Source organism: Palaemon carinicauda, chromosome 34 (genome assembly GCF_036898095.1).
Source record: "Palaemon carinicauda isolate YSFRI2023 chromosome 34, ASM3689809v2, whole genome shotgun sequence".
Classification (NCBI taxonomy): Eukaryota; Metazoa; Arthropoda; class Malacostraca; order Decapoda; family Palaemonidae; genus Palaemon; species Palaemon carinicauda.
In genome coordinates this window covers 78578019-78592887 of record NC_090758.1, presented here as the reverse complement: position 1 = coordinate 78592887, position 14869 = coordinate 78578019, and the positions used below count along the sequence as shown (strand labels likewise).

Sequence of the window (14869 nt, the reverse complement as noted above, 5' to 3'; positions counted from 1 at the left end):
AATTATTAATTATTATTTAAAGCATATTATCTTAATATTTATATAGTTTGATTTATAAACAATTAATATATATATTATGCATAATAGAAGTATTTTTTCTATAAGAATAAATGCGATTTAAAAAAAAGTTTTTTTCAAAAACAAACAGAAAGTTGATGACGTCATAGTTTGAAATAAGCCCCGCCCACCGGCTCAGCGGCGTACGAGAATCGGTAGCGAACTCATATAGACCAAGTAATAATAACAATAATAATAAACTTTAATTTACATTTGATGTAATTTCTATTCAATTAATAAAATATACAAAATATGAATAATATTTTATCTTATAGATTTATCATTTTTAAATCATTTTATCAAATTTATTGAAATTGAAAAATTTCTTGACTATGTACGTTGATTTGACTTTCAGAATAAACATTATAAATTGAATATTATTAAAAGCAATTTCATTAATAAAATATACAAAATATGAATAATGTTTTATCTTATAGATTTATCATTTTAAATCATTTTATGAAATTTATTGAAATTGAAAAATCCCTAGACTATCTACGTTGATTTGACTTTCAGAATAAACATTATAAATTGAATATTTATAAATTGAATATTATTAAAAGCAATTTCATAGAATAAAAATATACTTATTAATGTGTCTCATATTTTATTTATTAAGTTCAGATACATTATCATAAAAATATATGCGTTTAGAATGTTCCAAAATAATCATATGAAATTTTAATCATTATCAAATTTGACTTTTTGCATTGAATATTTTATTTATTCAATTATTTATTCAATTTTAATTTAGAGATATAATTTTTTTTGTGCTGTAAATTAATTCTCGTTTCACTTATTCATTTTATCATATGAAAAACTTTGGGGTTACTGATATTTTTTCCCAATTTTTAATTTTGTTGTGTATAAATCATCGAGTTATTTCCATTCCTTTTTACTGTAATAAATCATTTGGAATAGATTACACATTTTGGTATCTTTAACCCCAATATATGACTTTTACCAATTTATATTCTGGACAGTAAAATTTCCCTTTTTGTATTTAAGAGTGATGGTTAGTGAATTGTGACAGTAAAGTTCCCCTGTTGAACTTTATGTAACTGTTATAAGGAGACTTTCCCGGACTAAGTTCCCACTCAGAACATAAAAAATTCTCCACAAATTCGCTGAAGTTCCATCGATTCAACTGCCCGATTAGGAAGATCATTCCACGGTCTGGTCACAGCTGGAATAAAACTTCTAGGATACTGTGTAGTATTGACTATTGAGCCTTAAAGCATAAGCTAGACAACTCAAAGAGCTATGGAAAAGATAATGATGGGAATAACACTAAAAAGAACTTGAGAATGACAGATAATAATTGACATAAAGAATAATAGAATGGGTCCATAGAGATTGCAAAAGAAGCAGGGTAAGGAAGAGAAGACAATGCATTGACGAGGTGAGACAATATGCTGATGTAGACTGGCTTAGAGACCATAAACAGACGGGAGTAGAAGGACATGATTGAGACCTTTGTCCTGAATTGGACTAGCTCTCTCTCTCTCTCTCTCTCTCTCTCTCTCTCTCTCTCTCTCTCTCTCTCTCTCTCTCTCTCTCTCTCTCTCTCTCTCTCTCTCTCTCTCTCCTGCAAAATAGCTTACCTATGAAGAAAAACAATCGTTGATTGTATTTAATAATGTCAATAATATAAATTAAAAGTATGTATTTTTTTATTTTATTTTTCTTATTGTTTTACATAAAAAATTCTGCCTAAAAGAAATAAACATCGTCTTGTATTTTGTCATAAACAACCAACATTTCGTATAAAGCTTTATTTGAATTAGACTTATTTCATAATATATATTATATAATTGTATTTTAATATAAAATAATTAGTTTATAAACATAAAATACTTTAAAAATTCAATTTATACCAGCGATATTTTATAAACAAATCTCACTTGCGCATCACAAAACTCATTCGTTTGTTTTGATTCAAAAAGACGCGCTCTGATTGGCCACTTATTTCACAATATATATTATATAATTGTATTCTAATATAAAATAATTAATTTATAAACATAAAATACTTTAAAATTCAATTAATAACAGCGATATTTTATAAATAAATCTCACTTGCGCATCACAACACTCATTCGTTTAAACAAACATTTCGTATAAAGCTTTATTTGAATTAGACTTATTTAATGATGATACATATTATATTATTGTATTTTAATATAAAATAATTAGTTTATAAACTTAAAATACTTTAAAAATTCAATTTATACCAGCGATATTTTATATAAAACAACCATTTCATATAAATATTTATTTGAATTAGACTTATTTCATAATGTTATATATTATATAATTGTATTTTAATATAAAATAATACAATAATTAGTTTATAAACTCAAAATACTTTAAAATTCAATTTATACCAGCGATATTTTATAAACAAATCTCACTTGCGCATCACAAAACTCATTCGTTTGTTTTGATTCAAAAAGACGCGTTCTGATTGGCCAATGACTCCCAAACTCCCAGGACCAATCAGATTGCAGGGATTTGTTTCAGGGTTGCCAGGTTTTCTAAATGAGAAAAGGTCAATTTCTAATCAACAGAGGCTTTAAAAGGTCAACAAATTAATAGAAAAAGGTCAAAAATATAGTATTTAAGGCTCGGCTTTTTTCATATTACTAAAGGCCAACCTATTTAAATACAAAAGGTCAAATTTGAGGTTTTTTTTGGCCGGAAAAAAGGCCAAACTGGCAACCCTGATTTGTTTACATCCGTGTTTAAAATACGCGTCGCTTGTAGGCCCGAGAACCTTACGGGATTATTTACTCGATTATTTACTTTACAGAGTGAGTTTTATTCATTATTCAGGTGTAATAATCGTATATGAAGGTAATGAGTGAATGGTGATAATGATTTGAAGTGAGGAATATATTTAAATGGTGCTAAATATGTTTAAATGTGAAGCGTAAGAGATACGAGCTCGGGATGGTGTCATGGTGATGTTTACCGATTTTTACTATCCAATATTTATTCATTGTTTTAAGTTCTATTTACCTTTTAAATTGTTTATATGATGTTATTGTTGTTTTGGATATACATAAGTATTTCTCTAGTTTGTTATATAATAGCGAAATACATCTTGGAACAACGATATATTGGTTTATCATAGTCGAAATTTATTGCCATTTGATAGGCCATGGTCGTCTCCCACTCGAAGCTTTTATAAATGCTATTTTGTGTTGTTATTTTATATATATTTTTTTTAAATGAATGAGGACATCATTATTTAATATAAATGAGGCAGATATGATTATAATACCCGGGTTATATGTATGATAGCGACTTCGTATGTATGAATACCGGTAAGGGGGGTCGCAGGGGGCCTTACCCCCCCTCCCTCATCAGGTTAGTAGGTAAAGGTATGGCTTTTAGGTTAGGGGGGGTTAAGGTTAGGTTAACAGGTGCTCATTTACTATGCATGCGGGAGGAACTCGCCGCCGATATACATTTGCCCCTTAAAATCGATTTTGACAGGCATTAAAGTATTTTACGTCTATCCGAATAAATTATAGGGGTGTATGTATGATAGCGGCCACCTGTATGTATTATTATGTCTAACTTAGAGTACGGCAATGTAAGGGGGGTCGCAGAGGTAAGTAGGTAAGGACACGGTTTGTAGGTTAGGTTAGGGGGGGAAACTTTAGGTTAGTCGATGTCCATTTTTAATGAACGCGTGATGAACTGGCCGCTGATATACAAAGGCTCCAAATTATATATATATATATATAAAACCGAGCTTTCAGCTTTTACGTTTCCTTTACTTACTTGCATTAGTCGACGCGCGCCATGAGCCGATAAGTTAACTGATCACAATGACTGCGAGTCATCCTGTAGCCCCCAGTCTACGGTATTCCAGGCTGCTTTCGGTAAAAAAAAAAAATCATATTTCAGTCTGCCGTAGGATAGTGTTTAATATTTCTGAGTCAGAGCTAACGTGGCTCAATGTATGGCTATGAACTTACCCGATAAGGTAAAGTTTAAGATTAGTATATGATTATTCGGTAATTCAAAATCAAGTTTTTCTGTTTGTTAAAGGATTTTTGGGATTCGAAATAACTACCTCCAAAACTAACAATAAGAATTTTTGTGTTGTGGAAAGCAGGAAACGATTTTAATACGATACAGGGTTGTATCCTAACCTAATCTAGTATGTGCGTCCGTCATTGAGACTCCCCAACGTAATGACCTATATCAGAAATGAATGAAGGCCAAATTATTTTAAAATCACACGAGTTTAAGGAATTGTTATCTTATGAGTACATTCCAGCCCTTAACTAAATTTAATTCCAAACTTAGAATTAAATTCTTAGTTAAGCCTGTACCCTATGGTAATCTACTGTACAGTATAGTAATACTGCCACTGTAAGGAAACCGAGTCCCATGTATTAAGACTCGGTTTCCTTGTTAAACTAATTAACCCTTTTACCCCCAGGCTCTTTGGAAATTTCCAACCCTTAACCCCCAGGGGGTTATTTTTTTCCCAGCACATTTTGCCGTATATTTTTTTTTAAATTGCTCTAACAGCCTTAATTTTTGTCATAGAGAGGTCAGGTTGGTCTCATTCTCTTGGAAAATGCCTGAATTGTTTTTAAAAAAAATTATCAAAATTATGAAAAAAAAAATTTTATAGCATTTTTTTGCAAGGACGTACTGGTACGCCCATGGGGGTAAAGGGATGAGTTTTGTGAAACGTACCAGTACGTCCTTTGGGGGTAAAAGGGTTAAACTGATTAACATTATAGGTAAATGAAATAACTCATAGTCCAGGCTAATAATTTTCTCCTGTTTTTTCCCTATTTCTTATTATAGGGTATTAAGTACTGTAGTCTTCTTGTTTTGTATGGTGCTAAAATGTAACGCATTATATGTACTCTCGTGTATGAGAGTTAAGTGTGTTTTTAACCCTTTTACCCCCAAAGGACGTACTGGTACGTTTCACAAAAGCTATCCCTTTACCCCCATGGACGTACCGGTACGTCCTTGCAAAAAAATGCTATTTATAATTTTTTTTTCATATTTTTGATAATTTTTTGAGAAAATTCAGGCATTTTCCAAGAGAATGAGACCAACCTGAACTCTCTATGACAAAAATTAAGGCTTTTAGAGCAATTTAAAAAAAAAAGTATACTGCAAAATGTGCTGGGAAAAAAATAACCCCTTGGGGGTTAAGGGTTGGAAATTTCAAAATTTAACCCCTTTACCCCCAGTAAAGGGGTTAAATTTTGAATGGTGATAATGCTCTTGAGCTTAGATGTATAGTGAAATATTTTTACAGCTGTGTTTGCTCAAAACTAATTCTATAAATTAGAAAAAGAGAAAGTTGCATAAAGGTTTACTTTTAGTCCAGCAAAAGCAAGGTTTTTTCCCCTAAGGATGATATCAGTAACACCCTGATTTATCATCATTTGAAATTTCACGATTTTAACCCTCTTACCCCCAATGGATGTACTGGTATGTTTCACAAAACTAATCCCTTTACCCCTATGGACGTAGCGGTACGTCCTTGCAAAAAACTGCTTTTTATATTTTTTTGCATATTTTTTATATTTTTTTTAAAAAATTCAGGCATTTTCCAAAAGAATGAGACCCACCTGACCTCTCTAGGATGAAAATTAAGGCTGTTTGAGCAATTTGAAAAAATATATACTGCAAAATGTGCTGGGGAAAAAATAACCCCCTGGGGGTTAAGGGTTTTAAATTTCCAAATAGCCTATGGGTAAAAGGGTTAAAAGAATGAGTGCACAAACTACGGTTAGGAATAAGAAACGCGACCCTTATCATTTGCTAAGCGTTCTATTTCTCTCTCTCCTCTGGAGAGCATGAAGCAGTGTGTGCCTTTACTTTCCTAGGAAGGAAAGAACTACCTGAATTTGACCCCAAGAAGGAAAGAACTACCTGAATTTGACCCCAAGAAGGAAAGAACTACCCGAATTTGACCCCAAGAAGGAAAGAACTACCCGAATTTGACCCCAAGAAGGAAAGAACTACCCGAATTTGACCCCAAGAAGGAAAGAACTACCTGAATTTGACCCCAAGAAGGAAAGAACTACCTGAATTTGACCCCAAGAAGGAAAGAACTACCTGAATTTGACCCCAAGAAGGAAAGAACTACCTGAATTTGACCCCAAGAAGGAAAGAACTACCCGAATTTGACCCCAAGAAGGAAAGAACTACCTGAATTTGACCCCAAGAAGGAAAGAACTACCTGAATTTGACCCCAAGAAGGAAAGAACTACCTGAATTTGACCCCAAGAAGGAAAGAACTACCTGAATTTGACCCCCAAGGAAGGGGCTCGGTACTACATACATGAGCTCATGCTCATAACTCCAGCATTAGGTTCCTACTTCGGGACGTTTTAGAGATGCTTCGATGTAAGACGTGGTCACGGGCGACACGTTTTTTCGGGCCCTAAGATCCTACCATGGGAGTCGCTTACAGGATCAGTCTGGCAGCTGCTTTACTTGACCTTTAGGTGCAGTCATATATATTTCACCCAAACCCAGAACTCAACAGTTCCAAACAAACAGAGCAAGGACATTTTAAACTCAAAAGCTCCACATTACCGGTGGGTCTTTGGACCCCGAAGGAAAACAAAGGGGAGAGATGCACTTTAAATCCTCCGGATAGTTTAAAGGTCTAAAGGTCACTCATGAATGGCAGAGGCAAGGGACAGTGACATTGCCCTAGCAATCAGGACAATGCCCTAGAGACTGACCATATATTATATGATCAGCGCCCAGGCCTCCTTTCCACCCAAGCTAGGACTAAGGGAGGGCCAGGCAGTGGCTGCTGATGACTCAGCAGATAGACCTATAAGCTCCCCTAAACCCCCAAACCTTAGCTCACAAGGATGGTAAGGTTGCAGACACTAATGGCACTAACGAGTCTGAGCGGGACTCGAACCCCCGACTGGCAAATACCAGGCAGAGACGTTACCAATCAGGCCACATTCAACTCTTCCGGTGACATAGTCGACTAGAGACAGATGACCGACTTTCTTCCCATTCAAAGGAAGATCGTAAGTATCGTACGATCTGTGATAAGGAAGAGGACTTGTATTCAGGGATCCTAAGGTTAAGTTCACCTAGATACCCATCCTTTGGTTCGTTGGTATTAGCTCCTCCTTGAGGTGTTAGTTTTCCGTTCAAACTAGGTAGACTGCCTTTTGCCCTAATCGTTCATGCTCGCCTGTCTGGTGCCTTTTCAATCGAGCCTCATCCCCTTGAGTTTTCTCAACAATCGACTTTTCCTTTTACTCCACATGGAGGCAACGATCCACGACCTTAGAAGTTGAGCTCCTTTTGCCCTGATACGAGAATCGTACAGTATTCGATCGGTAACCCAGCCGCATGAATAGGCAGAAACAGAGGGCAGAATTATACAATAAGACATGCCCAGCAACTTATGGCTGGCAAGTAACATCATGTGGATAGTCCCATGTAATGGGGAACCCACTCTACGCAGGCTCCCACATCAGCTATTGTTGCAAAACTATTGGAAGTATTACTGTTTTAGCATCCAGCAAATTCCTCATCTTCTGGTCTCAGTGAAATGGGAAACATGGGGTGATCGGTCTCGGTGGTTGACTGACGATTTCCACTCTGGGACGGTACTTCTCGAACGCCTCCAGGGATCCTGCTGTTCACAGATGAATCCAAGGAGGATGGTGCACACCTGGGGTACACGATCACCTCAGGGAAGTGGTACACGGGAGAGAGACACCTGCTTTACAACCCACCGTAAATGCATGCAAAGTGACTGCAGTATTTTACTTGATTTACTTGTTTTACTTGTTTTGGGTTTAAATCCAACCCTCCACTGAAGTCGAGTGAACTACTTCTCTTTGGGTCCATATTGATCATCTAACGAAACATTTTCATTATAACTTATACAGTTCTTTGATTGTAGCATCTTCCAAATCATATGATCTTGTGAAAAGTAATGTCTTTAGTTTCTTCTTAAATTCAATTGCTCCCTTTAGGTCCTTCATTTCAGTTGGCAGTTTATTATAATGTCTAGGCGCACAGTAGCTAAAAGCCCTTTCACCAAATTTTGCAAGTAGGATTGGTAAATTACATGGCACATTGAAAAACTACAGTACACGCTTCCATCTGTGACTATCGTCAACAAATGGTCTCATTTCACAGACCCTTATCGAACAGGTACACTCTTGAGATGTCAAGCTGGACTGTTTTTAAGATTCATCCTGGCAGGACTGTTCAACCAAATGCACTCGTTTGACAGTTGCTTACTACATCATTGTGGGGCGAAAGGGCTTCGCGCCTCACGTTCTCACCATCGCCCAGCTATCTCCATTCTTCTGAGCAGGAAGTTCCAGTTTCTGTTCCTCAGTCCCAGTCTGTCGACAGCATTCAAGGGCTTCTTGCAATATTCATAAGAATTCTACACTTTTCCCTCTTTCTGCCCATCTAGTTCACAGATCAATTAACAATCGGTTACCAACTGCAAGGTTTGACTTGAGACTGGTTGCTCTCAAACAGCCATACACTGTTTGTCAGGGAAGCACTTTGATCTTTGTGGTGAAGGATACAACTCGGCCTTCGAACCATATCTTATCTTTTTTTTGGAATCAAGAAGAATACGAGGAAATCCTTATGGAGCTCAAGGCGCGGGAAACATTTCAGGAGTTCGCAGGCCTTTCAAATTATCCCCGCTCGAACTGTACAATCGTGCGTCCTTCAAGTCTCAACTCTCCCTTCAACCACCCCTGAAATACGAAGCTGAACGTTGAAGTGGACCGCCAGCCATATCCAGCTTCATTGAAATTTTACGCCTATTAAAGAACTTAGGTGTTAACCCTTTTACCCCCAAAGGACGTACTGGTACGTTTCACAAAACTCATCCCTTTACCCCTATGGACGTACCGGTACGTCCTTGCAAAAAAATGCTATAAAAATTTTTTTTCATATTTTTGATAATTTTTTGAGAAAATTCAGGCATTTTCCAAGAGAATGAGACTAACCTGACCTCTCTATGACAAAAATTAAGGCTGTTAGAACAATTTAAAAAAGATATACTGCAAAATGTGCTGGGAAAAAAATAACCCCCTGGGGGTTAAGGGTTGGAAATTTCCAAAAAACCTGGGGGTTAAAGGGTTAAAGAACTTAGGTGGTTATAGGTAGGAAAATTTTAATTAAAAAACTTGTGATGTCTCTTAGGTTTAACTTTATTAAAAATCTTGTGATATTTTTCAGGTCAAGATGTCGAAGCTCCCAACTTTCAGCAGTCGGCTTCAGCAGCCCAAGGTGTCGTCCACAGCTGGATTAAAGCGCCCGGCCACGGACAGCGGAATGGATGACGGTGCAACATCGCCAGAGAAGAAGAGCAGAACGGCAGTGGGTTAGTAGTTTTATCATGTTCTTATGTCTCCACTACTGCAGTGGGTTAGTAGTTTATCCTATTCTTATGTCTCCACTACTGCAGTGGGTTAGTAGTTTATCCTATTCTTATGTCTCCACTACTGCAGTGGGTTAGTAGTTTATCGTATTCTTATGTCTCCACTACTGCAGTGGGTTAGTAGTTTATCGTATTCTTATGTCTCCACTACTGCAGTGGGTTAGTAGTTCATCATATTCTTATGTCTCCACTACTGCAGTGGGTTAGTAGTTTATCATATTCTTATGTCTCCACTACTGCAGTGGGTTAGTAGGTTTATCATGTTCTTATGTCTCCACTACTGCAGTGGGTTAGTAGTTTATCATAGTCTTATGTCTCCACTACTGCAGTGGGTTAGTAGTTTATCATGTTCTTATGTCTCCACTACTGCAGTGGGTTAGTTGTTTATCATATTCTTATGTCTCCACTACTGCAGTGGGTTAGTAGGTTTATCATGTTCTTATGTCTCCACTACTGCAGTGGGTTAGTAGTTTATCATAGTCTTATGTCTCCACTACTGCAGTGGGTTAGTAGTTTATCATGTTCTTATGTCTCCACTACTGCAGTGGGTTAGTTGTTTATCATGTTTTTATGTCTCCACTACTGCAGTGGGTTAGTTGTTTATCATGTTCTTATGTCTCCACTACTGCAGTGGGTTAGTTGTTTATCATATTCTTATGTCTCCTCTACTGCAGTGGGTTAGTAGTTTATCATGTTCTTATGTCTCCACTACTGCAGTGGGTTAGTAGTTTATCATAGTCTTATGTCTCCACTACTGCAGTGGGTTAGTAGTTTATCATGTTCTTATGTCTCCACTACTGCAGTGGGTTAGTAGGTTTATCATGTTCTTATGTCTCCACTACTGCAGTGGGTTAGTAGTTTATCATGTTCTTATGTCTCCACTACTGCAGTGGGTTAGTAGGTTTATCATGTTCTTATGTCTCCACTACTGCAGTGGGTTAGTTGTTTATCATGTTCTTATGTCTCCACTACTGCAGTGGGTTAGTTGTTTATCATGTTCTTATGTCTCCACTACTGCAGTGGGTTAGTAGTTTATCATAGTCTTATGTCTCCACTACTGCAGTGGGTTAGTAGTTTATCATGTTCTTATGTCTCCACTACTGCAGTGGGTTAGTTGTTTATCATGTTCTTATGTCTCCACTACTGCAGTGGGTTAGTAGGTTTATCATGTTCTTATGTCTCCACTACTGCAGTGGGTTAGTAGTTTATCATAGTCTTATGTCTCCACTACTGCAGTGGGTTAGTAGTTTATCATGTTCTTATGTCTCCACTACTGCAGTGGGTTAGTTGTTTATCATGTTTTTATGTCTCCACTACTGCAGTGGGTTAGTTGTTTATCATGTTCTTATGTCTCCACTACTGCAGTGGGTTAGTTGTTTATCATATTCTTATGTCTCCTCTACTGCAGTGGGTTAGTAGTTTATCATGTTCTTATGTCTCCACTACTGCAGTGGGTTAGTAGTTTATCATAGTCTTATGTCTCCACTACTGCAGTGGGTTAGTAGTTTATCATGTTCTTATGTCTCCACTACTGCAGTGGGTTAGTAGGTTTATCATGTTCTTATGTCTCCACTACTGCAGTGGGTTAGTAGTTTATCATGTTCTTATGTCTCCACTACTGCAGTGGGTTAGTAGGTTTATCATGTTCTTATGTCTCCACTACTGCAGTGGGTTAGTAGTTTATCATATTCTTGTCTCCACTACTCGTCTATTAACACATCCATTTGAGATTTAGCAGATTATAGAGTCTGATAACCTGTATAACTAAGGTGTCTGTTTTGATTATTTAATAGAATTGGACTTGTATTTTCCAGAAGATTGTAATTGTTTACATTACTTAATATTGTTTGCTGCAATCTGTTCAAAAATCTCAAAATGAGACTTAGAATATTGAAATTCAGTCAAACCCTGTCTAAACTTAGCCATGGAAGGGGAGTGGTTTTCAATAGAGACCTACAGTTATATGAATTCATGGAAGAGGAGATATTACTAGAGTGCAAGGAAGTTTGGAGTACGCTATTAATTAAGAAAGCTTTTGAATCTGTTAAAACTTTAGCGGTAATGAAAGCCCTTTAAGACAAGGAATAGATAAATCTTCTTTGTAGTATAGTACACAGTAAGCTTTAGGTGTGGTTTTATAGTGCCGTGTAGAGCAAAGGTCCCTACCCATACCAAAGTTCCCTGTACCGTATAGTGCCGTGTAGAGCAAAGGTCCCTTCCCATACCAAAGTTCCCTGTACTGTGTAGAGAAAAGGTCCCTACCCATACCAAAGTTCCCTGTACTGTGTAGAGCAAAGGTCCCTGCCTATACCAAAGTTCCCTGTACTGTGTAGACCAAAGTTCCCTGTACTGTATTGTGCCGTGTAGAGCAAAGGTCCCTACCCGTACCAGAGTTCCCTGTACTGTATAGTGCCGTGTAGAGCAAAGGTCCCTACCCGTACCAAAGTTCCCTGTACTGTATAGTGCCGTGTAGAGCAAAGGTCCCTACCCGTACCAAAGTTCCCTGTACTGTATAGTGCCGTGTAGAGCAAAGGTCCCTTCCCATACCAAAGTTCCCTGTACTGTATAGTGCCGTGTAGAGCAAAGGTCCCTACCCGTACCAGAGTTCCCTGTACTGTATAGTGCCGTGTAGAGCAAAGGTCCCTACCCGTACCAAAGTTCCTCTAACCAACACTTAACGAACCTTTGATGTTAATTCTCTGATTCATAATTTGTTGTGGGTTTCTTCTCTTCGTGTTTATAGACAATATCTATTCATACAGTATATACTGGTCTTCATCCCATTCCATGTTCACGTCAGTTCAGTGCTTTTAATTTCACCTCTACCTTTCTCAATACATACCCTAAATGTATTCTTTGAGCTTTGTTTATGATCGTCTATGGGTCAGATCTAAAATTTCTTCCCAAGGGCTCCAACAGGGGGAAAATAGTCCAGTGAGGAAAGAAAATAAACTTCATACGTAATGAATAATAGATTTCTAAAAAACATCTTGAGATCGGTAACGTTAAAATAGATCTGTCATGAAGAGAGACTTTGTGTCATCCTGTTCGATATAAAAAACATTCGCTGCAAGTGCGAAATTCTAATGTTCAGTTATTTCTATGATTTTCCTTGCCTTTCCAGGTATCTTTGTTATTGTACACATTTAGTACTTAACCCTTTTACCCCCAAAGGACGTACTGGTACGTTTCACAATAGCCATCCCTTTACCCCCATGGACGTACCGGTACGTCCTTGCAAAAAAATGCTATAAAGATTTTTTTTTTCTTCATATTTTTGATACTTTTTCGAGAAACTTCAGGCATTTTGCAAGAGAATGAAACCAACCTGACCTCTCTATGACAAAAATTGGAAAAAAATAACCCCCTGGGGGTTAAGGGTTGAAAATTTCCAAAGAGCCTGGGGGTAAAAGGGTTAACTGACTGACTGTTCACCTTCTTATATTACTTTCAATCGCTTATACTGTACAAGCTATCATAGATTAGTTGCCAAACTCTTCCAGTTTCTTTCGGGGCCCTCCATCCTTCACTTTAGATACAGTTGATGATACAGTAATTCAGAAATAACATTTAAGCAGCAAACTGTACTTTTTAATTCAGTGCAAATTCAGTACTGTAGTTATGTTATGTTTTCGGAATCCTTGTAGTGTCACAAAGCGAAACACGTTCATATTTTATGATTTATTCTGTCATTCCTGGGAAGCGAATTGTATAATAATACATGGACAGTGTTTCCACAGTACTTAATCGCATACGTATTTTATTTGTTTCAGGACGGACAACACAAGCACGGCCTGCTGCGAAGGGCAGAGGGGGATTGCAGAGGTAAATATACAAATTTTGTCATTTTAATGTATTATAAACTAAGCCTTAACCTAGCCTGTTACAGCTTATAATAAGAACATTTAAGAAGTATCAATCAATGAAGGAATGGGCAAAACTCAGATCACAAAATATAAGTTTTATAATAGAAATAACCAGCAATTACATTGACATTTACGTTTATAGAAAACAATTCACAAGTTAAACCCACAGATATATGAAGCAATGATCGAACACACAGACAAACAATTAAACAAACACCTGAATTAGATATACCAACGAAACACAAAATAAAAGAAAACACACTGACTTACATTAACAATAGGAAGAAGATTGTCCTAACCGTATATACAAAATATGTTGTCGTCAAGGTAGCCTGAGAGCGACTCTGCCCTCCTCAAAATATTACAAGCCAAAGTAAACTAAATGAGCGACAAGGATGACGAAAAGTAATAAAAATATAAGACAGGCAAGGATACAAAAGGGTCAAAACAGGAAAAAAAGTGTTACAAACCTAGTGGTAAGAAGGAGTACCACTAAAAGAATAAGTATATACAAGTGACATAATTACAGAGAACGGAGACATGGTATACATAATATCACAAATGTCATTGATATGTATGTACGTAATATTTGTTCTTATGAAGTAGAGCGCACAGACGTTTTTCTCATTTAAGAGTAGCGTTCTTCAGTCTTTGAAGCTTCCTAACCAGGTAATTGTACGTACGCCTGCTAAATGTGGGACCGAGTCGTGTTCGTTAGCTTTACCGAACGCTAACTTTTTCTTCTGGTATCAATTTAATACTTCGCTGAACGCAAACTTTTTCTTCTGGTATCAATTTAATACTTCGCTGAACGCAAACTTTTTCTTCTGGTATCAATTTAATACTTCGCTGAACGCAAACTTTTTCTTCTGGTATCAATTTAATACTTCGCTGAACGCAAACTTTTTCTTCTGGTATCAATTTAATACTTCGCTGAACGCAAACTTTTTCTTCTGGTATCAATTTAATACTTCGCTGAACGCAAACTTTTTCTTCTGGTATCAATTTAATACTTCGCTGAACGCAAACTTTTTCTTCTGGTATCAATTTAATACTTCGCTGAACGCAAACTTTTTCTTCTGGTATCAATTTAATAATTCATGGCAGTGCAGTACAGTGATAAGATTTGTTCTCTCTATCGGTGAACAGGTCTTTATACGAGACTATAAGCAAAGGTTGGCAATTAAATCTGTCTTAAATGATATTGTGTATCATCAATATTGTGCTCTTTGCAAGGGTAGCAAATGTACGAAGAAGTACGTACCCTTATGAGGATTGCGAAAGGAAGGGAAACACAAAGAGGTTTCATCTGGTAGTTACAAACCTTAATTTCTAAGCCCCCCTTCTACTGTCAGTTTTGCTAGGTTAAAGGTCACTCGTGAATGGCGGAGGCAAGGGACAATGTTAATGCCCTAGAGACTGATCAAATATATGATCAGTGACCAAGTCCCCTCTCCATCCAAGTTAGGACCAGGCAAGGACTGCTGATGACTCAGCAGGT

General features: G+C 36.9%; 1 protein-coding gene across 2 annotated transcripts in view; it reads left to right on the top strand.

Moving 5' to 3' along the window:
• The first annotated feature begins 2788 nt into the window (after positions 1 to 2788).
• LOC137626499 (kinesin-like protein KIFC1) overlaps positions 2789 to 14869 on the top strand; it is an 86488-nt gene continuing 74407 nt past the window's right edge. For both annotated transcript variants that reach the window (XM_068357533.1, XM_068357532.1), the window contains exons 1-3: positions 2789 to 2870; positions 9301 to 9445; positions 13276 to 13327. In XM_068357533.1, coding sequence (XP_068213634.1) covers positions 9307 to 9445; positions 13276 to 13327 — 191 coding nt within the window. In that variant the 5' untranslated portion in view covers positions 2789 to 2870; positions 9301 to 9306. The remainder of the gene's footprint in view (positions 2871 to 9300; positions 9446 to 13275; positions 13328 to 14869) is intronic.